Source organism: Macaca fascicularis, chromosome 1 (genome assembly GCF_037993035.2).
Source record: "Macaca fascicularis isolate 582-1 chromosome 1, T2T-MFA8v1.1".
NCBI classification, from domain to species: Eukaryota; Metazoa; Chordata; class Mammalia; order Primates; family Cercopithecidae; genus Macaca; species Macaca fascicularis.
Genome location: NC_088375.1, coordinates 50,741,798 through 50,768,441, shown reverse-complemented (window position 1 = coordinate 50,768,441; position 26,644 = coordinate 50,741,798). Strand labels below are relative to the sequence as shown.

Here is a 26,644-nt window from a genome sequence, read left to right as displayed (position 1 = left end):
ATGATTATTTCAATAGAGGCAGAAAAGGCCTTTGACAAAATTCAACAGCCCTTCATGCTAAAAACTCTCAATAAATTTGGTATTGATGGAACGTATCTCAAAATAGTAAGAGGTATTTATCACAAACCCACAGCCAATATCATACTGAATGGGCAAAAACTGGAAGCATTCCCTTTGAAAACTGGCACAAGACAGGGATGCCCTCTCTCACCACTCCTATTCAACATAGTATTGGAAGTTCTGGCTAGGGCAATCAGGTAAGAGAAAGAAATAAAGGATGTTCAGTTAGGAAAAGAGGAAGTCAAATTGTCCCCGTTTGCAGATGACATGATTGTTATTTAGAAAACCCCATAGTCTCAGCCCAAAATCTCCTTAAGCCGATAAGCAACTTCAGCAAGCAAAGTCTCAGGATACAAAATCAAGGTGCAAAAATCACAAGCATTCTTATACACCAGTAACAGACAAACAGAGAGCCAAATCATGAATGAACTCCCATTCACAATAGCTTCAAAGAGAATAAAATACCTAGGATCCAATTTACAAGGGATATAAAGGACCACCTCTTCGAGAAGAACTACAAACCACTGCTCAGTGACATAAAAGAGGACACAAACAAATGGAAGAACATACCATACTGATGGATAGGAAGAATCAATACTGTGAAAATGGACATACTGCCCAAGGTAATTTATAGATTCAATGCCATCCCCATTAAGCTACCAATGACTTTCTTCACAGAATTGGAAAAAAATGCTTTAAAGTTCATATGGAACCAAAAAAGAGCCTGCATTGCCAAGACAATCCTAAGCCAAAAGAAGAAAACTGGAGGCATCACACTACCTGACTTCAAACTATACTACAAGGCTACAGTAACCAAAACAGCATGGTACTGGTACCAAAACAGAGATATAGACCAATGAAACAGAACAGAGCCCTCAGAAATAATACCGCACATCTACAACCATCCTGTCTTTGACAAACCTGACAAAAACAACAAATGGGGAAAGGATTCCCTATTTAATAAATGGTGCTGGGAAAATTGGCTAGCCATAAGTAGAAAGCCGAAACTGGATCCTTTTCTTACTCCTTATACGAAAATTAATTCAAGATGGATCAGAGACTTAAATGTTAGACCTAAAACCATAAAAACCCTAGAAGAAAACCTAGGTAATACCATTCAGCACATAGGCCTGGACAAGGACTTCATGTCTAAAACACCAAAAACAATGGCAACAAAAGCCAAAATTGACAAATGGGATCTAATTAAACTAAAGGGCTTCTGCACAGCAAAAGAAACCACCATCAGAGTAAACAGGCAACCTACAGAATGGAAGAAAATTTTTGCAATCTACTCATCTGACAAAGGGCTAATTTCCAGAACCTACAAAGAACTCAATCAAATTTGCAAGAAAAAAACAACCGCATCAAAAAGTGGGCAAAGGATATGAACAGACACTTCTCAAAAGAAGATATTCATACAGCCAACAGACACATGAAAAAATGCTCATCATCACTGGTCATCAGAGAAATGCAAATCAAAACCACAATGAGATACCATCTCACACCAGTTAGAATGGCAATCATTAAAAAGTCAGGAAACAACAGGTGCTGGAGAGGATGTGGAGAAATAGGAACACTTTTACACTGTTGGTGGAACTGTAAACTAGTTCAACCATTGTGGAAAACAGTGTGGCGACTCCTCAAGGATCTAGAACTAGAAATACCATTTGACCCAGCCATCCCATTACTGGGGATATACCCAAAGGATTATAAATCATGCTGCTATAAAGACACATGCACACGTATGTTTACTGCGGCACTATTCACAATAGCAAAGACTTGGAATCAACCCAAATGTCCATCAGTGACAGACTGGATTAAGAAAATGTGGCACATATACACCATGGAATACTATGCAGCCATAAAAAAGGATGAGCTCGTGTCCTTTGTAGGGACATGGATGCAGCTGGAAACCATCATTCTCAGCAAACTATCGCAAGAACAGAAAACCAAATACCGCATGTCCTCATTCATGGGTGGGAATTGAACAATGAGATCACTTGGACACAGGAAGGGGAACATCACACACCAGGTCCTATTGTGGGGATGGGGTAGGGGGGAGGGATAGCATTAGGAGATATACCTAATGTAAATGACGAGATAAGGGGTGCAGCACACCAACATCACACATGTATACATACGTAACAAACCTGTACGTTGTGCACATGTATCCTAGAACTTAAAGTATAATTTAAAAAAACCAAAAACTCATAGTGAAAGGATGGCTGGCTTATTTTTACAGGCAAACACCAAATATCAATACAGCGTAAGTAAATAAGGGCACATATAAAAACGGTAGGTTGTTCCTTACAGACCAAATGTTAGCATGCTCAGTTTAAGTGTACCAGTGGAGACCTCAACCACATTTTGATCAATTTTATGCATATGTGGGAGGGAGAGAGGTATGAATGCATGTCCATGCATCCATGTGAGAAAGAGAGAAAAAGACTAATTAATTTCTTCTATTGCTGAAAATGGTTCTGGTAATTTCACTAAATACACTATATGTAAATATAACCAAATGAGTAAAATGCAAACAAAACTTTCTACACAATCCACCAATTATTCTTATGAAAAATATTTCATGCTTTGCATTTATGCTGTGTGGATCTTCACATCTTTCAAATATGTCACAGCAGAATTTTTTAATCTGGCCATCCTGAGACTATGTAAAACGTTCATCCCAACATAGAATTATTACTTATCTACTGATACATAAAGTCTTCTTTATACTTCTCTATTTGTACTTTACAATGATACTACTTTATTTGTACTTTAACCATATTTGATTTTTTACTCATATTGACTGCATTCTAAATCTTAAGTAGTTTTATACAACGCTAGGAAACACTTAAATTGTAATGTCTTTGCAGCACTGAAATTACTATTTGGGAGGGTGAGGTTTAAGTAACCTCATTAATTTGACTATCAACCTGTAATAAGTAAAAGGCAGAGAAAGTGATTTCCATGCTGAGGAAAGTGGCATACACCTGCAGACTCAGGTACAGAGTTCAAGTCCAACCTGGGCAACATAGTAAGACCCCATCTCTTTAAAAAGAAAGATTTCCAAAACCCAGCAGGAAATCCCTGCTCTTCTCTTCCCTTCCAAATCAACAAAACTAAATGTGACTAATCCTAAATTTATAGCTCAAACTTGCAGCAAGGTCATTCTATTGCTCCTAACCTCTCCTGTAATAAATCAGATCCTTTGGATATCTACGTTATGACTCCCAAATTCAAAAGAGCTAGTTCCCTCACCAACACTTTTTAACAAATCAAATAGAATGGAATGAAACACAGTCCTGAAGTTGACTCAGTAATCTATACATCTAAAGAAATAATACATCATATCATCTGGCAAGGGATTAGTCAGACACAACAAGGAACAGAAATCACAATGGCAAATCAAAACCTATCTAAGCAGTGCCCAAGGGGACAGGTACCCTGGCCTTGCAACAAGTCTTTTTTCAATGAAGAGTTAAAAATAACAGACTACTTTAATACCCCTAAACATTTGAAGGATATAACTTATTATACGCTCATTGCACAGTGTACTGTGATTTCCAATGTAGCTTTACACAGAGAACATGTGCTAGATGTGAGAATCCAGTGCCCTTGTTAATTACATTTATCACTGCAAATTAATAAATCAGCATTTGATTTCAAATGTTACTCTCATAAGCTTAATTAACATGAATCAATTTCTCATGGTATACTAACATTATCCAGTTTCTCAGCCTTTCTCTGGGCTACGGCAAATTACTAACGTAATGCCACCCTATGAGACAACTCAGGATTCAGGCAGCTGATCAACCATAGGCAACAAAACCTCTGCACATCCATTCATCACCAGCAGTTATTTCTCCTTTGATCTGTTACAAACAAAACACGTTGACTGAAATTATTCAGACACTTAGAACCAGTTACTACGTACTGTGGACTGGTCTTCGATGATCTACAAGAGGGTTCTAATATAAAATGTAAATGTAATACTGCCAATATGACATAATGAAGCATAGTTTTATAAAATCTAGTATACCAGGCCAGGTATGGTGGCTCACGCTTGCAATCCCAGCACTTTGGGAGGCCAAGGCAAGCCGATCACTTGACGTCAGAAGTTCAAGGCCAGACTGGCCAACATGGCGAAACCCCGTTTCTGCCAAAAAGTACAAAAATTAACTGGGCGTGGTGGCGGGTGCCTGCAATCCCAGCTACTCAGAAGACTGAGGCAGGAGAATAGCATGAACCCGGGAGGCAGGGGTTGCAGTTGATCCAGATAGCGCCACTGCACTCCAGCCTGGGTGACAAGAGTGAGACTCCATCTCAAAAACAAAAAAAAAAAAAAAAAAAAAAAGAAAAGAAACTACTATAGCCTTTTTACACTGAGGTTTAAAGCTTTAAAAAAAGTTATACAAAATTTTCAAAAATATTAATAATGACTCAGAAAAGTTAGAAATAATACAAATGTCTATCACAGGTGCCCCGAAATTGGTATCTATCAATTTATTGGAAAGTATTAGATCATTTATATCTACTGCACTTAACCTAGGTAAAGAAAAATATTTTCCAATATCAAGTTATTTAAACAGTTACGTTTTTGAAGTTTCTTCTTAAAGTAACTTCTTTTTTTGTGGGGGGAGGGTCTCGTTCTGTTGCCCAGGCTGGAGTGTGGTAGCGCAATCATGGCTCACTGCAGCCTTGACCTCCTGGGCTTAAATCAATCTGCCTGCCTCAGCCTCCTGAGTACCTGGGACTACAGGCGCACACCACCATGCCTGGCTAATTTTTGAATTTTTTTTGTAGAGATGGAATTTTGCCAAATAGGCTCAAGGAATCCACCTGCCTCAGCCTTCCAAAGTGCAGGGATTACAGGCATGAGTCACTGTGCCCAGTCTGTTAACTTTTCTAGGAGGGAAAAACATAAATAATATATACACACATGCACGCACACGTACACACATGCACGCGCGCGCGCACACACACACCCCAAAGTTCTTGATGAATTATAATGTACCTATAAATTTACTATCAGAATAACTGGTAATTATTCTGTCATTCTATTTAAAACTCAGTAATTCCTAAGGATACTGTGAAATACCTTGCATAGCTAGATAAGTTACTAAAATATTATAATCCTATCAGAAGCTGAATAGGGGGTTATTTTCTAAAAGCCATCTACATACAGAACACAAGTAAGAATTCAGTAACTTCTCAAAGATCAAAGAGCTGCTTTATTTTAGTTTTCAAGTTTGGTATAATGAAATATATTAGGAATTCAATTCCAGAATATTTATGGCACCACACATAAGACAGAAATGACAAAAAGACACTGTAGAAAAACTGGAGCAGCTATCCAAAAATACCAAATTTGGGGAGGTAAATGATTAAAGGATTGATAACATCCAGAATTCACTGTAGAGGATGATAAAAGGCTGAATCAATTCTAATTGTAATATGTAAAAATGTTAAACTGGTGGGGCGCGGTGGCTCACGCCTATAATCCCAACACTTTGGAAGTCGGAGGCAGCAGATTACTTGAGGTCAGGAGTTTGAGACCAGCATGGCCAACAAGGTGAAACCACATCTCTACTAAAAACACAAAAAATCGCCAGGACGTGGTGGCGCACGCCTGTAGTCTCAGCTACTCAGGAGGCTGAGGCAGGAGGATCACTTCAACCTGGGAGGCAGAGGCTGCAGCGACCTGAGATCGTGCCACTGCACTCCAGCCTGAGCAACAGAGTGAGACTCTGTCTTTTTATATATATATATCTGTGTGTACATATATATGTGTGTGTACATATATGTAGTTAAATTGACTTGATTTCAAAATAAAACTCTAATTTGATCTTATATACAGTTGCAAAAATCTAAATATAAGAATAAAAGCTTTTTCAATGACACCCATAAAATATGACAAGTTCAACAGTGAGAGAGTTATGAGAGTTCTATGGTATGACTTTTGTCTCTAATTAAAACAAAAGATCTTAAAATTTTTCATTTCTAAGCATTTCAAAGTTACTATGTCTTCAATGGATTCAGTGCAAAGCACCATTCTGAAATTTCAAATAAGAACTTAGTTTCTAAATAGCAAGATCTGTCCAGTCCAGAAGCAAGTAAGAGTTTAAAAACAGGTATTTAAAAAAACATGGGAACAGTCACTCACAGAGGAACATGAGAAGCAGGAAAGACAAGAAGAACAACACTAAAAGAAACAGCCATCAAGAAAAAGACCTGGAAAAGAAACCAAAACTTAGAATTAAAGATCAAATGAGGTCTGGTAGGATGGGGGGAGGGGATGGGATGAACTAAGTAGATAATCCAATGAATACTAAGACAATTAATTTAAAAAATTTGAATGCAGGAATTATAAAGATTAAAAAGTCACTCAAAAATCTAAATCAATTTACAAAGACCCAGAAATTGATCTAACAAACTAAAGTTCAGCCAGCAACAGCCAATGGAAAAGTTCCCATCAAGGACATACCCAAACACCCAAATACAGTATGTTATTAAATATACTAGGGTTTTTTCATACGAACCAATTGATTAAAACATCTGTCATAAAGTTAATGGGAATATTAAAAGATTAATCTGTGTTCAAAATAATAAAGAGAAATACAGAAAATAAAAACATTTGTATGTTAAAGAACAGTAGTGGTTAATCTAAAAATACAAGGAAAAGTGGGAAATTAAAAGTCATAAAATATGTTTAACACTGACAATAATTTTGTTAAAACTGAATTAGTTACACTGATGCAGGTAAATAGAAATTGGAATAAAAAGCTCTATTAAGTTGAAAGAAAACTAAAATCTTTGTGCAATTCTGAGAGTCATATATAACTACAGCATTATATACTAAACTATAAGAGAATATATGTAACCAAAATGATGTTTCATAGAATAAATTTTTATTATTTAACAAACTATATTTCCAAACTGGTTTCTATGTTTACTATTCTTACAAGGATCAATATTACAGCATTTTAAAACAAAATGATATCAAATTTATTATTAAAAATTACACAATGATTTCAAGATTACTCTGATACATGTGGCAACAATAACTTTCTTTCTAAAATAAATCTCAAGTGTTCTGTGATTGTGGCATGAACTCCATAGTCATTGGTAGAATAATTTTAAAAGTCATGTTACAGATATTAACTAAAACCTCTAATATGTTTTGGGTAAACTAATAGTTATTCTTTAACAAAATGCAAAGCTAAATTGAGTTCACTTATACAGGCTTACACAAAATCTATCAACCAGTGTGCAATGGATTTTCAATAAACCTCAGTTAAGATATATAAACTAAACCACATAAAAATAATCTTCGCTTTACATGTATTAAAATTCCCTGACATGAATTAGTATGTTGTTGCTGTAACTCATTTTTCTTGAAGTACATTAGCACCAAAATGCTACTAATGCTGACAAAATGTTAAGGTTAAATCAGATTCTAATACTTCTTACCACAAGGAAGGCATGAAATGATTTAATATTTACGCATCTAAATAAGTGTTCAGTCTAAATACTAGCCAATTAAAGAGTATATCTGTATTATTCAGTATAAAATGCTTACAAAATATTATATATGGTTAACATAAAAACATTTATGCAATAACTACAATCAATTCCATACTACAATCAAAAAGCAGTGAAAGGAGGCCGGGCACAGTGGCTCACGCCTGTAATCCGAGCACTCTGGGAGGCTGAGGCAGGCAGATAACGTGAGGTCAGGAGTTCGCGACCAGCCTGGCCAATGCAGTCTCTCCTAAAAATACAAAACCCCGTCTCTACTAAAAATACAAAAATTAGCCAGTCGTTGTGGTGCACACCTGTAATCCCAGCTACTTGGGAGGCTGAGGCAAGAGAATCACTTGAACCCAGAAGATGGAGGTTGCACTGAGCTGAGATCATGCCACTGCACTCCAGCCTTGGTGAGACAGTGAAACTCCGTCTCAAAAAAAAATAATAAAATAAAATAAATCTTTAAAGAAGCAGTGAAAAGGGCAATGCTAAACAAGCTATAACTGGATACATTTAAACCTCAAAACAAATCCCTAAGGAAGTTATATCACCTTTCTCATGAGAAAGCTGAAGCTTAATTTGCTATAACAAACAGGCCAACAAATCATAATAGAAAGTTCTCTCTTCTCCCTCCCTTACATTAAGACTTGGTCCAAATCTATAACCAGAACATTATCTGCCCCCCTCAAAAAAAGTTGGAAAAAATCACAAAGGGGAAAATTACTATGAAAGGGATATAAAGGATTTTTTATGAGTACCATTTGTTGAGCCTCTTTGTGCTAAAAGAGAAAAAAAATGGCCTATTCACTTTAGTGATGGCTTCTTAGAAAAGTCTATGAAAATGCATATCTAACAAAAAACTGTATACAACACATAATACGTTAATACGGAAGTATTACTTCATGTAACAGTAGGTATATAAACTTTCAAAACTTAAGGGATACAATGGACTATTATATACACGCTATTTTAATTTTTACATTTTGTAAACAGTTTTTACATATATAAAAAAACTAATGTGTCATTTAAGGGGTACACCTTTATACTGCTAGGCGGACACATGATAGAACCACTTTGTTCCCTGAAATATCAAAACAAGCACCAAGTTTTGAAAATTGCTTAAACTGTAATATAATATTCTCAAATAGAAAAATATGCCAGTCTAAACACAGAGTACAGAAAAAAACATTTTATAAAAGTAATATTCCTACTTATAATTCTGTAACTACATATTAAAATCCTGAACACTTTATATACTTTTCAGATGAAAGTTACTTAATTTTTTTTTTATTTTTAGAGACAGGGTCTCACTGCTTTGCACAGGCTGGTCTCAAACTCCTGGCCTCCAGCTATCCACCTGCCTCAGCTTCCCAAAGTGCTAGGATTATAGGCATGAGCTACCATGCCTGTCCAGAAAGTCAGTAACTTAAAATTAAAGAAATTACATTTCTTTCTATGTATGAGTCCTAACAGATGGAAAAAGCCAACCTAGTTATTACCCTCTTTATATAACTTATTTGCGGCTACTTTCTCTCAAAGGTAAAATGTCTCTGCTATAAGATAAACATACATAGCTGTTGCAAAAATATCCCAATTACTTGAAAGAAAAAAGACGATCATAACATTTATATAAACTAGTCTTCATAACTTTCAATGAAAATTGTATCATTAACAATACTAAATACATATATTACATATATTAATAAATATAATAAATTACAAGTACAGTAAAGCTATATAGTTGCCGACATTTACACATACATCCAACTGAGTTTACAGAATCATAAATTAATAATACAAGTAGCTACCATTTGTTAAGCCTCTTTGTACTAAGCATTTTATACAGTGTCTCCTTTAATCTTCAACAATACTATGACGTAAGTTCTATTATATATATTATAAAATAAAAACAAAATAACTGATAGAAAGATTAAATAACTTCCTCAACTTCACAAGCAGGAGAATGAATGGTAGAACTGAAAATCAAAGCCAGCACTGACTTCAAAGCCTCATATTTGTTGTATTTCCAACTGATTAACTTATCTTTAACAAACTGGTACTGCCTCTAGAGCAGGAATTTCAAACCGGATGGCCAAAACAATCTATAGATATAGCAGAAATAAGTAAAGAAGGCTAAATAAAAGATAACAAAGTAATAAGGCCTGTGGCAATCTAGAGAAAACCTCTTATCTAGAGGAGGTAGCTCCTGCTCAGGTGGATGTGGCTGTTGCCATGTGAGACTACAGACCCAGTACCCATTCATGCCAGATAGATTTTAAGGAAGCTGGAAATGCAGACTGTTCATGTGACAAGCTCTAATTTGTAAATGGTGGTGAGTAAGATAAAAATTTAAATTACAATGGATGCCTAATAAAACGTTATCTGTGGCCACATTTAGATTGGCAAAATGAATGACTCCAGAAGTAAGCTAAAATGCTTCTGGATGATCTACGTTACCATCTTCTTCTTCCTGTCTGTTCATAAATATACTGCCTGTTCATAATATTTATGAACAGGCAGGAAGAAGAAAAAGAAACTTTCCTACAAGCATCCTAAAAATATACATAATAACCAGTCTTCTTTCAAATCTTTCTACTCCCCATGCTCTCCCCATCACAGGGCTTTTACTCCTGCTTTTTGTTCACTGTTCCTAAAATGTGTTTTCCTGTCATCACCAAGTTAAATCCTACACAAACTTCTGATCTTATTCAAGCATTAACTCCTTAATGAAGTATTCTAACTCCTGCAACAAATCCAATTTTAGGCTCTTGTTGCACAATATACCTCTAATACTTGGCATAGTCACAATTTTATAGTATGACTAATGTGTCCCTCCCCAACCAGATCATTAAGTCCATAAGAACATGTCTGGTTTTGTTCATCGTTGATGTCCCAGCACTCGACACACTGCAAGGCACACAGCATGCACTCAAGAAATACTTGCTAAAGGAAAGAGGAAGAAGAGGAAATAGAGCCCTAAGGAAGACAGCTTTTAAAAATTCTCCATTATCTGCAGGGCTGAACTCTACACTCAACTCCAGAACATTACTGCTACTACAGCACTCTCGTAACAATTCAAGCAGAGATGAACAAATTAATCAACAACCAAATGGGAATGAAGAAAGCTTTATAAAACAGTGGTGGGGTGGGGAAGGTGCTAATGTATGTGTTCCTGCTTTTAAGAATATAACCTGGTTGACAGCCTGAGATTCTGCATCCTCCTGAGAATTGATGGTGATAATATTACACCTCTAACAAACTGTATAAAACTACCTAAGTTTACTCACTATCAAAAAAATTGTTCTCCAAAACATACTTATTGTAACAACGATGATGACTATTGGAATAAATTCAAGCAAAGATCTTAAAGGAAACCTTTTAATCTCTATAATTGCAGGGTGTGAGATGCTTCCTCAAAAATGAAGACAGTAAAGGTAATCAAGAGTCAATGATACTCACTAAGAACAAATAGAGGTTAGAGTTTGTAACCCTTCCAGTTAAATATGAACAGGCTAGACAGGTTAAAATGAAGTGGTTCTCAATGCAACCACTAAATCCTTATTAATAAGAGTGAACTGTGATCACCATCTTCTAATTCTCCAGTGGAACCATAAATTGGTTCCTTGCTACTATACAACTAACAAAAACAGGTCTTCATCATATTCTCTCATTTACTATACAATAAAAACTTTGTCAAGTGACATTCTTTGTCTAATATGACCCTTTCACAAAACGAAACCATGAAAATATATTGTTATTTCCCCCACTGAATGGTTTCTACCTCCACATAATTCTGAGATAGCTTTACTTAACCTGATTCTATGAAACACTAGTTCTTTCCAAGAATACTCCCTAGGTGTTAGGGTAGGGGCAAACTCAACGGGTTAAATAAGCTTAGAAAGACTGCATATTCTTCCAATTTAGATACTCATACATTAAAAACAATGAGATTCGTGAACCACAAAATCTGTTTAATATAGTGGAGTTTTTTTGTTTGTTTTTGAGACAGAGTCTCACTCTGTCACCCAGACTGGACTGCAGTGGCTTAATCTTGGCTCACTGCAGCCTCCGCCTCCTGAGTTCAAGCAATTCTCCTACCTCAGCCTCCGGAGTAGCTGGGATTACAGGTGTGCGCCACCACGTCCTGGCTAATTTTTGTATTTTTAGTAGATGGGGTTTTGCCACATTAACCAAGCTGGTCTTGAACTCCTGGCCTCAAGTGATCTGCCTGCCTTGGCCTCCAAAGTGCTGGGATTACAGGCATGAGCCACTGCGCCTGGCCTAACCTAGTGTTTCTTAAATATTATAGAACCCAAGTAACAAATTTGGGGAAAAAGCTCCAAACTGGGAAAAGTTCTCTATCGAATCAACAATTTCATGGCTTGGGCCTCTGGAATCTTTACTGTGAAACATATTTCATGGCCTAAGTCAAAAGTTAACCAGAAAACCAACTATACAAATTTGTAACTTTAAAGATACCTGGGTTTCTGTTGCCATAAGTTTGAATAATTCTTATTTTCATAAAATATTATCAAAGCACTCTCCCTGGGGCCTTTACTTGTATAAAAACTTTCACTACTTCATGATTCTTATGAAATGTGATTACCAAAACATATATCCTTCTCTATAAAATATATAGGAAATAATCTATCTGCATAAAAATATTCTAGCTGTCTGCATAATTTAGTCTTGCATGTATCAGAAATCTGATGTTTAACTTAAAAGATACATAGATTGATTCTAATTTTACTAACTATGTATATTAACCAGGCATATCAAAACATTGGAGAAAAATGGCAGCAAAAATGAACTATACATAAATTAGAAAGGAAGTTACATCTGGGCAGCAAAGCCTTTTAACATGTATTTAACATCCTTGTATGTCTGGGTGGATACTATAATGGAGAAACTTTCTTGACTGGAGAATAAGGTAGAAAGTTGGTGCAACTCACGAGCTCACAAATAGGTAATAATTCCAAAGCAGAAAAGAAGAGAAAAAAATATTAAATTGGAAACGTAAGTCTGAGACACAACTTAAAAATAATTATCTGAGAACTTCAAAGCTTTCAAGTTCAAATTTCTCTAGGTATTAATTCTAATAACTGCATAAATCAGATCACAAACACCACAGATATTCAAACTGGGTATTAATATAACTATCAGCAATTCAACCATTTTTAGTCTTTCTGTTGCATTCCTACACAATGCTTTTTTCATGATTATTCTTTAAAAATGACACAGCATGAATTTGCTTAAATTCACCTCTCTTTTTCAGCATACTTCAGTACATTGCTTCAATTCACCTGTCTTTCAGTGTATTTAGCACAGTCTCTGATGATGTAACAGAATCATGTCATTCTCATACTGATCAATGAAGAAGCTATCCTTAAATTTTAGAAAACCTGCTCTGTACAAAGGACCACTATAAAAACCATCACAGATTTTACTATTTGCAAAGAAGCTCAGATAATAAAACCATTTCATGGCATTTCAGAGCTACAGGGATGGATGAGAAAAGCAAAAACAACAATAACAAAAATAACAAAAAACTTACTTTGATGGCTCCCCAAGGATAACAACTTCATTCTACGACTAATTCACTTAGGGAATGATCAGCGGGCAAGTCCTGTCGCACTTAGGGAAATGATTAGTAGGCAAGTTCTGTTCCCAAGATGTCAATAACCAAATCATGTAAGAATTTAAAACTAAATCTTTAGCCATGAATTATATATTGAAGTCAGGAAGAACCAGGCAGACTGCATAAGATAGGAGTATCTAATCCCTCATGACTTTTGCCCTAATTCTCTAAACTCTAACAACACTGGCCGCCTTGCTGTTGCCCAACTGGACCTCAGTCTTGATCTCTGCCTTGACGCAGAGGAATGCAATCCAAGTCTCTGCTCAACTGTTACCTCCTGAGAGAAGTATCTCTGACTTCTCATCTAAACAAGCCTCATCTGATTTATTCACAGCTGTATGACCAGCAACAAGGACAGGATCCGACACAAATGCTCAATAAGTACTTCTTGAATGAATTCATTAATCTACATATAATTTAATAATACAGAAACAAAGAAACAAATCTGATGACAATTTAAAAACAAGTATATTAACAAAACATCTGATATCCAATCCCAATTTGAAGTCCAGAAAAAAACAGACTTAAAATCAGATCTCTATACTTGCTATTGGCTTTTGGAAATGAGTGAGTAAAACATGAAAAATTCCACGTAGGTATAAAGTTATATGTTAGTTCTGAGAAATCACAGCACTTATATAATGATTCCATGTTACATAGAGTCCATAAAGATCTGATGATTCACAAGCAAAGACAAAAGTTTGGTTATTAGTGTCTTAAGTATACTCTATTTAATACACATCATAGTATTTTAAAAGTATAATCTAGAATATAAACAAAAGTATAAAAGGTATAACGATCTAGAATATAAATATGCAAAATGAGATTACTAGAATCCAATCCAATCATTAACTAAATAAAAATTAAAAGTGTTAAATATGGCTTGGTCAGAATATATAGAAATAACCATTTTTAGGAGGTTAAAAAAAGAAAGTTTGCTAAACGTGAACCAAAGGCTTATATTCACAGATACCCAAGTATTTAGTTCTGTTAATTACATACTCTGTAAGCATTATAATCACTATAATCCATCTCTTTAAAGAGCGTAAGACATTACATTTTTAAAAACAAAGAATATTATGCCAAAAAGCTCTCCCAAACTGACCTCCTAACTTAATGGCTTTAAATACTGACCAGGTGGCACTGCCCTACTTGCAAGTTAATCGAATCAGCTTTTGTTTACATATATTCAACTTAGTTTGAAGGAAAAGAAACACGAAACAGGATACCCATGAATCAATACATCACACAGATCAATCAGCACAAGTGATCAACAAAGAAAAATGTTTGAAATAAAAAATATAAGAGAATATTTTCTTCAACATGTGCTACTCACATAAAATCCCTAGAACAAAAGAAATCTACAGCCAAATTAACTTACCGTTACAGATTTCAGTGTCATACCATGGTAGGTTCCCATAGTGTCAATTTTGAAGCCTTCCGTTTCTATGAAAAAAAGAGGCTTACTGTTAAGATTTTATAGATCATGTATCTTATGACCTATAACAAATCTAAAGTAATAATCTACATTGAATGTCATGGTTCAATAGTATAACAAAGCCTTGAATCTACTATGTAAAATTAAATTCCATATTTGTGAAGATAAAAACTTTAGAAAGGACACTAGGGTAAAAAATACTAATATATTAAATACAGACCAGCAAGCCTATTGTGTAGAAGCTGGTTAAGACTATCTCTGCAATTACGTTCAAAAATTAGATTGAATACTTTATAACCCCCAAATTACTTACTACTAATACTCAATGACAGTACCATTAAAAGCACCTAATACCATGAGAAGACCCAAAGTTATAAAAAGTAGTGTTCCAAAGTTTCAGTCATAGGCATATACTTATTTTTATATACATACATACATATATATACACACACACATTTTTTTTTTCTTTTGAGATAGGGTCTCACTCTGTCACCTAGCCTGGAATACAGTGGCACAATCTCAGTTCACTGCAACCTCTTCTCCCATCCCTCCTCCGCAGGTTCAAGCAATCCTCCCACCTCAGCCTCCTGAGTAGCTAGGACCACTGGCATGCACCACTGTACCCAGCTATTTTTTTGTATTTTTGGTAGAGATGGGGTCTTGCCATCTTGGTCAGGCTGGTCACAAAGTACTGAACTCAAGCAATCCTCCTGCCTCCACCTCCAAAAGTGCTGGGATTACAGGTGTGAGCCACAGCAATCAACCATATTATATATTTTATAGACAGCAGTGTTGTAAATAATGATTGGAGTGCCAGGACAGAATCCCAATATGCCTTTCTGCAAAGGCAAATATTTTACATACTGCGAGCCTTAAAATCTCTGTCACAACTACCCAATTCTGTATTTGTAGCGCAAAAACAGAATAAACAATATATGTGATCAAATGGGGACAACCCAATTTGGCCTATGGAGGGTTATATTTAGTTTTGGAGATGTAATTTACCAACCTCTGCTTTATATAATTCATTCCCCAAGAAAAACATTGCATATTATAACGAAAGAATGGACGTAGTCTTTCTATGGCACATATCCAGTGCATGCCTTTATCAACTAAATGAAGTCAGCACACAAAATTCATTGCATCAAGGCAACATATCATTTTAAAAAAACTTAAGATTTCAGATTATGCATAAAAATATCATTAACTTCCAGCTGCTTCTACTTAATATTTTCATGAATCAAGTCATGATGAATGAAGATTCCAAGAGGAAGTTACACTGACATTAGTCTCACCTCACAACTGCAGAAATGGTTCACTATTGCATTAGCCACAATATCACGTAGACCATCACAAAATAAGTCCTCCCATCATTGCTCAAAATCTGTTTCCAAGTTCTCAATGCACATACACATTTATAATTTGAGAAACATGACTTAACACATAAAATCTCTACTTTATATAAAAACAAAAGCAGTATGAATAACAGCAAACATTTATAGATAATTTACTTACCTATCAGATACTATTCTGGGAACTTAGTATTTATTAACCAGTCCAATACTCACAATAACCATAAGAGACAGGTACTATAGTAATATTTTAATTACACACAGGAGAAAACTAAGGCAGAATGCAGTTAAAGTAACATTAAAATTCACACAAAAATTTAGTATGACATAAGCTATCTGGATCCAGAATCCATGCTATTAACCAAGGGTTGGCCAACTTTTTTCTGTAAAGGGCTAAATAATATTTTTAGGCTTTGTAGGCTACACAGTCTCTACTGAAACAATTTTATACTGATGTCACAAAGCCAAAGCAGCCATATATAAAATACATAAATGAATGAGTGTGGCTGTGTCCCAACAAAATGTTATTTAAGAAAAATTGCAGTGGGTAAGATCTGGTCTGTAGACATTACTTTGCCAACCCTTGCCCTACCCAAACATCAGCCCATACTGTCTCTCAAGTTCAACACAACCACAGTAAGGGGAAGATAAGAATTAAGCAACTTGCCTTCTTTTCCTTTGAATCTTTCCTGATCGTATCTGTTATAGGCAGCTGGGATAGGCTGTTTGGTGCGCAAAGTAGGATCCTGTAAAAAAATTAATTATGAGTTATTTGTTAGTATTTTTAAACGTCACTTATTTAATGTGCTGGAGTGCAGTAGTGTGACCATGGCTCACTGCAGCCAAGACCTCCTGGGCCCAAGTGATCCTCCCCGCTCAGCCTTCCAAGTAGCTGGGACCACAGGCATGTACCACCACACTCAGCTAATTTTTTTTCTTTAATTTTTTTATAGAGACAAAGTTTCACCACGCTGCTCAAGCTGGTTTTGAATCCTAGCCTCAGGTGATCGACCTCAGTCTCCCAAAGTGCTAGGATTACAGGTATGAGCCACTATACCTGGCTAAAGTATCTTTATGACCTAATACTCTTCCTTCCAATAATAATTGTTTTAACAAAACAAAACAAAAAACCCTTAAATTCAAAGTATGTTGAGTTTAGTTTTAGAGACTTTTAGCTGAATTATCCACCAAACTATTAATCCTTAAATAAACATGAAAGCCATGATGATTAATCCATTATAAACAGAGTAAGACTGAAGTAAGAGGTATCTTTTTTAAAATAATTAGAAAAGGCTGTTAGTCTAATGATGCATTATTTAATCACAAATACTTTATCAAAACTCACAATGTTTAACAAACTAAAAACACATATTTAACAATATTCTCAAAGCTACTTGGAAAATTCATGAAGACTGAAATACTTTTCATTTTATTACAATAGGATTCTATATCAAATATTATGCCAAATATACTTATCAATACCTATCAAGAATGATAAATAGACGCTTACTTCACACTAGGCATATACTTCTATAGTCAAGGGCCAAACATTAAAACCTTCAAGTATTCTAACGATTATATAAATATACAGAAAGAATATTCAGTCACAAATGGTAGAACTGTTTTAAGGTTTGACATGTTTCCTATCAACTGCTATTCGAAATGTCAACCAATTCATAATTCTAAGTACCCTGTGCTTTGCCATCATAGCTCTTACTTCACTACCTTTAAAAAAAAAAAAAACATCTAACAAGTAAGGAACTGCTGAGGGATCTAGGTTACATGGTTATTGTGAGAATCTAACTAAACCCTGATGATCTGAGGTGGAACAGTTTCATTCCAAAACCCTCCCCCAATTCTTGAAAAAACTGTCTTCCACGAAACTGGTCCCTGGTGCCAAAAAGGTTAGGGACTGCTGTATTAGACTACAAGCTCAAAGAAAGTAGGGACTATAATCTTTCTCATTATTGTATCTCAGGATCACTAGCAGACTGTCTAATAGTAGGCACTTAAGTACTTGATGGAGAATCAACTAAAAGTATTTATCTAATTATCAACAAAAGTCTACCATCTTTAAAAGTTAAATTCCAACAATTTCATGAGCAAATAAAACTACTACAAAGTAGTTGCAAAGGCTGTATTAGTACTCTAATACATTTCAATATGCCTTTTAAAACCTGACATAGTTTTAAAAATATAGAAGATTCTTTGACAGGCTGAGGCAGGCAGATCACCTGAGATTAGAAGTTCAAGACCAGCCTGGCCAACATGATGAAACCCCATCTCTACTAAAAATACAAAAATTAGCCAGGCATGGTGGCATGTGCCTGTAATCCCAGCTACTTGGGAGGCTGAGGCAGAAGAATCACTGGAACCCAGGAGGTAGAGGTTGCAGTGAGCCAAGATCAGGCCAGTGACTCAGGCCTGGCAAAACAGAGTGAGACTCTATCTCAAAAAAAAATTTTTTTTAATAAATTTTCTATTTATAGAATCTTCTATTTTCTATTGCAGAAAACAAACAATTTCATTTGTGTTTTGTTCCTTTGTTGAATCATATGAAAAGAGCTGGAAGGATTTTCAACAAAATTAGAGTATGTTTGAATTTAAATACAGGCTGTATGTCATACATGAAATTTACTTTGGGAGGGTCTTAAATGGCATTTCAAAGAGAAGGCAGTCAACTCTCAGAGCAGCTGAAATGGAGGCACAATTAAAGGAAAGTATGGCTGGTGACCAGGAGAAATACATTCACCAAGGTGTAACAGATATAATGTCAAAAAGAACCCCAAACTGGGAGGTAACAGAGATTTATGTTATTAACAATGGTTAGTGATTGTCCCAAGCAACAATGAGTAGGCCAGCCACAGTTTACTTAAAATAAATAAAGGGTTTTCCTTAATTAACCTTTTTCAGACTCTGACCCAGGTATATTAAGAATTACTGCTGTGGTTAAGAATTACTGCTGAAGTAAGTAACTTTTAATGCTGGGAAGGGCTTTCAAATCTTTCAGATATTCTGAAGCAGCAAAAGGTTTAGAATCCACTGATTTTAAAATGTGAAGATGTCTTCAATGTTACTACACTGCAATGTAAGTGGCAACTTCATTAAAATTACTGTAAAGCAGTAAAGCATTCTTACCACAGGTGCTGCATTTGGGGCTGGTCGCTGTTCAGGTGCACGCCCTTCTTCTCTGGCTTTTACAGATTGAAGAATTGCAAAAATGTTCTTGGAAAAATTCTAAAATATAAATGGATTTTAATTAAGCCCACTTTAAATATACAATAGTAAATTTACTTAATAAATAATTTAAGACTAAGTTATCTTCCTATCAATTCTTCCCTAATATATATATCATAATAAGGTACCATTATTATACACAAATGTAAAAATCAGCCACTAAGATATTCATCCAGAGACTGATTATTGTAAATCCCATGGTATTCATCATTTTCATTTTACTTAAACTGCTACAAATGTATTCATATATTTCATATTCGGCATCTGTTCAAATATAAAAACAGAAAACAAGTAAAAATCTAAATAAGGCCAGGCGCAGTGGCTCACGCCTGTAATCTCAGCACTTTGGGAAGCCAAGGCGGGTGGATCACGAGGTCAGGAGATCAGGGCCATTCTGGCTAACATGGTGAAACTCTGTCTCTACCAAAACTACAAAAAATTAGCCGGGTGTGGTGGCAGGCACCTGTAGTCCCAGCTACTCCGGAGGGTGAGGCAGGGGAATGGCGTGAATCTGGGAGGTGGAGCTTGCAGTGAGCCGTGATAAAGTTGGAAAGTACAAGTACAAATGCTCTTCGACTTATGATGCAATTACATGCTGATCAAAAGTCAACACAGCTAACTAATCTGACTTTTTCCTTCAAGAAACAGTCTTCCTTCATGCTACAGATTGAATGTCTCCTCTAAAACTCATGTCGAAATTTTACTCCATTGTAATAGTATTAGGAGGTGGAGACTTTAAGAGGTGATTAGGTAGGTCATAAGGGCTCCACCCTTACGAATGGATTAATGTTGTTATTGCAAAAGTGGGCTCAGATTCCCAATATAAGAAGTTTGGCCCCATTTCTCTCTGTGTCTCATTTGCTTGCTTGCTTGCTTCTGCCTTCTGCCATGAAATGACCCTCACCAGATGCCACTGCTATGCTCTTGGATTTCCCAGCCTACAGAAATGTGAGAAATTTCTTGTCTTCACAAATTACCCAGTCTGTGATATCCACAGCAGCAGAAAACAGACAAAGACACTTGGCCTCTGAGATGCTACTCTCTCTTGGTTTTACTCCTAATGTCTGACAGTTCCTTTGGGGCTCTTCTTATGCTGCCTATCAATCGCTTAACATTTGAAGGAATATGTAGTAAGAATCTACTCTAAGCCAAATACCTTGCTTGGCACTTGGGTACAATCATGATCAAAAAAGACATGGTCACTGCCCTCATGAACCTCAAATACAACATAATTTCTCTTCTTTAAACAAAGCATTCTGTTTCCTTGGCTTGTACCACTCTTCCCACCTTATCCCTTTCACCTCTCTCACTAGGTTTTATTCTTTAGGTGTCACTCCTCTTTACTCTCAATTAAGTTAACTGCCCTTGCTGGGTGTCTGCCCTACAATGTACCTAATAATTACTGCTTATTTAATTTTGACTTCTGCTAAAGAGTGTAACTTCTGTGAGAGCTAAGACCAATGCACCTCCGGTCAGTGCTTAGCACTGGCCTAGTTTGTAGATGTTAAATACTATACAAATAAATATGTATATAAAATGAGAGGCTGCTTGAAACATCACTATTATCACTATATCAGTTGCAGTGCTAACTAATTCCTATAATTCTCTGGAGCAGCAAATATAAGTCTCAGGACCCCTTTGCACTCTTACAAATTACTGAGGACCCCAAAGAGCTTTAAGTTTGTGTGAATTACAGTATCTATTGAACTAAAGATTAAAACTGAAAAAAATTTAAATTCTTTTAAAAATAAGAAGACAAGATTTCATGTAAACATAATAGCATATTTCATGAAAAATCACTTTTCAAAATGCATAAAGGTAATGACAAGAAACAGTGGCAGGTTTTTAATTTTTGCAAATTTCCTTAATCTCTGGCTTAATAGAAGACAGCTATATTCTCAGATAGGCTTCTACATTCAACATTCACTGTGCTCTCTTATTTGGTCAAAGAATACAGAGAAAACGTATCCTCACACAAACAGTTGGAAAAGGGAAGAACATTCTAGTAGTTTTTCAGGTAACTGTGGATAGTCTTCTTTGATATCATACCATAATGCAATAAATGGTTCTTAAAGGTTAATGCAACATGGAAACCACATCCATAAACTTTTTGTATAGGTACTTTAAAATCCATCAGTCTCTCTTGCACTTTAAATGAACTTTTTACCCATGTATGATTTGTGACAGCATTCACTGGTCATCTGGAAAATATCAGTCACTGAATTATGCACATTTTCCAAATATTAACATGGTTAATTATACAGTATCAACAAACTATACTTGTTAATATTATTTGTAAAAGACTCACTAGAAGACTTTAAGAACTAGAAAATTGCTTGTTTCTTTACTTATGGGTAGAAAAAGGATTAGAAAAGTGTTATGGTGACAGCAGCATAAAGAAACTTCCCAAAATTCTAATTTTCTCATGAAAGCTCTCATTTTATCATTGGCAACAAATACTATCAGTTGCTTTCCTTAAAGGAACATATTTATTTCCTTCACTTTCAAAAAAAAAAAAAAAATCTGCCAAATAACCAAGTCTGAATAACACTCTAATAAAAAAATGTTGATTCAGTTCATACTTCATACAATGGCACAAGTCTCTTGATGAGAATAACCATCATGTTTGCAGAAGTGCTTTCTACATTCCAATTTCATCACACAAAATATTAAAAAGACATACTTGAGGGTCAAGATTTAACAAAATTCATAAATTTTAAAAACATCATCAAGGACATTAGTGAGTAAAGAACACAATGGCTACCAGTAAAGTTAAGTGCCATTGCCTTGATTCACACCAAGACCAGCAGTTTTACCAACCATTGATTTTGCGCCATCACTGCAAAGGTCAATACAGTGAAAAATGCACATAAAATCTTAGTCTTATTATAAAAATAGTTGGAAATATATGAAAAGCAAATCTCACTACTTTAAAAATAAAGAGATATTAATCAATATTATCATCAATCTGCTATGTAGTAGAATTACAGGTGATTAACATCTTCCTTCTAGTAATATCCTTTTATCAGTTTTTCAACGATGAACATACACTAATTTATATATGTTTATATACATTTCTCTTCAGATGGTATAAATCTTTCACCTAATTTATGTAAGTTTAAAAGTGTGTTTTCTAAATGGCATTATAAAATCAAGTTGCTTTATTTGGGGTCCTTGAAAAAAATAACATATTTATACTTCTCATGAAATCTTTTTTTTTTTTTTTTTTAGACAGAGTCTTACTCTGTCACCCAGGCTAGAGTGCAATGGCACAATCTCAGCTCATTGTAACTTCCACCTCCCAGGTTCAAGCGATTCTCCTGGCTCAGCCTCCTGGGTAGCTGGGATTACAAGAGCACGCCACCATGCCCAGCTAATTTTTGTGTTTTTAGTAGAGACGGGGTTTCACCATGTTGTCCAGGTTGGAACTGAACTCCTGACCTCAACTGGTCCACCTGCCTTGACTTCCCAAAGTGCTGGGATTACAGGCGTGAGCCACCGCACCCAGCCTCTCATGAATCTTCAACCCAACTTTTGTTCCTGAAACTCAAAAAATAAGAAAGCCCTGATAACTAGTAATAATGAAGGTCTATCTAAAATCCACAAGGCTTTAAGTATCTAGAGTATTTTTTTTATTCTCACCTGCCTAAGAGTATTTTTAGAGTGTACCTGATAAAAACAATACACAGACTATCAAAGTATTTTTTTAAATGCTAATAATACTCATTTACGCAAGCCGAGCTACAATTCTTTTATTAACTTACTTTTTAAAAGATATAGTGGTACCAACAATATTAAATCAGTAAGTTTAGAAAGGATGGTACAATCCTGCCACCTAGAGCTCAAAGAAAATTGTTCACCTCAATTACTTGAAAAAGTAATGTCTGGTCTAAAAGTTAGGTAGGGTATATCACCTGTTTTTATTCCTCTACTATGAGTTTGAGATTTTTTGATTTGAATGAACACTGGTGGATCAACATAAGTCACAATATTACTCAAGTATTAGCCATACTAGACAGTGAAAATCAGTATCAACAAATCATTTTATTGTAAAGAGCAAAAATGGAAGTTCACTCACATCCTCAGATTTCTCTACAATTCTAAGCTCTGGAGAATGATTCTTAAACTTAACCTTAGGTACTTTGTAAAACAAGTCAAAGTACAAAAGAAAAAGAAATGATTATTTTCTTCATATACTCTTTTCATAACTTTACTTCTACTAAAATAGCAATGTAAATTGAAGGCTAAAATCCCAAAATTCTACAACCAAAACCAATTTGCCTAAAACAGTGTTAAATTTCCGTTTCACAAGTAACCTTGCACACTTCAACATTCTTACTAGATCATCACTATTAACGAGTGTGCATCAGTGGAGAAAACATTTAAGAGAAAATTGAGGCACTGAAGAGGAAAAGACAAATGAAAGTAAGTACATAAATCAGGGTAAATGCATCCTCTTTTTGGAGATCCATGAAAATACTGGACATTCAAGTATTTCAGATTTTTATCTTTCAAAATATAAAGTGCATATCTCCTTTAACCAGCAATTTGTTTCCAAGAATTAATCCTTTGTCTATATACACATAAATACACAAAGGTATATGTACAACAATGTTTTCTGATGCATTATTCATAACGGTGAAAAGGAAGCAAGGGAAGGAGGAAGAGAGGGAAACAGGAGGAGAAAGAGAGGAAGGCAGAGGGAGGTAGAGAGAAGAAAGGAAGGCCAGAGAAAGGGAGAAAAATCGCACCCTCTTTGGAGCAAAAACAAAAGAAAACAATTTCCACTAACAGGAAACAAATGAAAAAACTGCTATACCCACACAACAGAATATAGTGTATAAAATATACTCAATAAATGTTTGCTACAGATTTCCATAAGTTCTCTACTATGTGGGAAAAAAATGATGGCATTAATAACCAGAGAACTTGTCATCAATATTATTCCTTGTTTATTAGGTTTAAGCAAAAATGACTCAACAGGAAAACCAGACCATTCTTTGATTTGCAAATCATGTTTCAGGTGAAGGAGCTTGTATTTTGATTCCTACTTTTTCATCAGCATCTCTGATGAATAACAACCATATTCAAGAATGGAATAGTAAAAATCACCATCTGGAAATCTACATTATTAGTGAGCTCTCAAAGAGATAAAACTTGAAACTTCCACCTAAGAGCAAACTTTAACCAATTCTATAACCACAGATTAAACACACACACACACTCTCTCTCTCTCGATCTCTCTCACTCCAATGAATGAGTAAAATAAATTACCTTTCCTGTGCTTTGTAAGATGGTTGTTCGTGTCCTCCATACTCTCTCTCTGCTGACAATATCTCGGGTCACATCTACCTCAGCATCCACAAAACTCCTCTGTTTAAGGGCAGTTATGTCATCATCTAGATCAGTCTTGATAGTAGATCTTTTCTTAGCCATAATTTTGGCTTTGATTGCAGCAATTTTTTCCACTGACATAGCTTCAGATAAAGACCTAAAAGCAATTTCTTTTTTAAATTTTCACAGCAAGGATTCCCGGAGTGTATCATAAATATATTTTGTTACATTTATAAATTTCTGTTAAAAACACTTTAAGGGCAATAATTAAGGTTTTCTTATCTGTAAGACTGACTTGCTATTCTGCAATTACATAAAATTTTTATAAAGAATTTATGTCAAGATACTACACTGAGAGCAAATTAGTAATTTCTTAGAAGTATCAGTGCAACAAAATTCTTGATGGTTTTTCATCTCTTCCCCGCAAAAAAGCAGGACTCATTAATATAGGTGCTTTTCTTTGTATTTTTTCTGTCTATAGAAATTACACACACACACAGAGGCCACTTTGGAAGGGGGTAAAAAATCCATCCTACAGAAAGTTCAAAGCCTAGGTTTTCCTTGAAATTTATTTCAAGGTTTCAAACTTGTATGCCATAGTGCAGAACATAATTAAGTGACAGGCTTTTATGTCACAAAAACATACTCCTTTAATCTCTGGAAGATAAAACCGTATTTTATACAGTTTCCTTTTTCTTCCCTTTCCTTGATTTTCAAATAGGCAAAATAGTAAAAAGAGACTATGTTTGCAGAAATATGAAAAAAGACTTAACACTGAAAGTATACATGTCATAAAACGATAATCTTAAGCAAAGTATCTTTTATCATGTAAAACGAGAAAAAGAATTAAAAAGTGTTTGGGTACCTTAATAACAGTAGACAAAAATATTACTTTAGTCACAAGATGAAAATCTTGAATTATGTTTACACAAAATCTGGAAAAAGGATGAAAATCCCTGCAGGTTTAAATACAGTAGTATTATATAGTATTCTAATTTTATTTAGATTAGGTATGAAGGTACTTTATAGTAGTGCTCATATGCACCTGGCATTTGATGCATTTTGTGTAATACTGTGCAGATTTCCCTTAAAATCTAAAGCACACCAGCATACCTTAAGCCAAATTCAAATACAGTACTCCACTGTTTGGCTTTCCAGTTTCAGTCACCCGCTATCAACCACAGTCCAAAATATTAAATGGAAAATTCCAGAAATAAATAATTCGTAAGTTTTAAATTATGTGCCATGCTCAGTAGCTTGTTGAAATCTTGTACTGTCCTGCCTGGGACACTTGCCTGGGATATCCAGACATGAATGATCCTTTTGTCCAATGTATCGATACTGTACACACTACCTGCCCAGTAGTCACTTAATAGCCATCTTGGTTATCAGATTGACAATGGCAGCATCAAAGTACTTAGGTTCAAGTAGCCCTTATTTTACCTAATAATGGCCCCAAAACACAAGAGTAGTGACGCTAGCAATTCACATATGCCACTCCCAAAGTGCTTCCCTTAAATGACAAGGTGACCTTGGGATTCCTTGGCTGGAGTTCAGGACTATCCGAGGTTTCAGGCACCCACTGGAGGTCTTGGAACATATCCCCGGAAGGTGGCTGGGTGACCACTGTACTTCTCCAAACTATAATCAAGCCTCCAATGGACTTTGAAACATAGAACTTCTACTTACAGCCAAGATGAAGTACCAGAGACTAGACTAACCCTCCAGCCTTTAAATAACCAGTCAAAATACATAAAACAATGGTTTACTAGATGCTAGATATCAAGCAATGAAGGACAGTAATTCCCTAACAAATGAGAAACAAACAAGGTAAGCCCTATGACTGCCTCAGCTTATTGCCTTGTAAGTTTCCAAGACATGGCCTTGGACAGAATAATTAGACAGAATAATGCCTAGTGGCCACACAAGGTGAAGAATAGTGCCTGTTCCACTAGCCAGAATGAAACCTCATGTTCATGAGGTATTACGTACTCAGAATGGTCTTGCCTCAGTGGGTGGGGAATAATTACCCTAGCAGACCAATGTTCAGATAAGTTA

The 26,644-nt window shown here is 35.4% G+C and overlaps 1 protein-coding gene across 1 annotated transcript in view; it reads right to left on the bottom strand.

Moving 5' to 3' along the window:
- The window catches only part of CDC73 (cell division cycle 73), a 140,780-nt gene that overhangs the window by 96,421 nt on the left and 17,715 nt on the right, over nucleotides 1-26,644 (bottom strand). The window contains exons 7-10 of the mRNA XM_005540291.5: nucleotides 24,527-24,743; nucleotides 19,154-19,252; nucleotides 16,683-16,761; nucleotides 14,607-14,671 (exon numbers count right to left, since the gene is read on the bottom strand). Of these exons, the coding sequence (XP_005540348.1) occupies nucleotides 14,607-14,671; nucleotides 16,683-16,761; nucleotides 19,154-19,252; nucleotides 24,527-24,743 (460 nt within the window). The remainder of the gene's footprint in view (nucleotides 1-14,606; nucleotides 14,672-16,682; nucleotides 16,762-19,153; nucleotides 19,253-24,526; nucleotides 24,744-26,644) is intronic.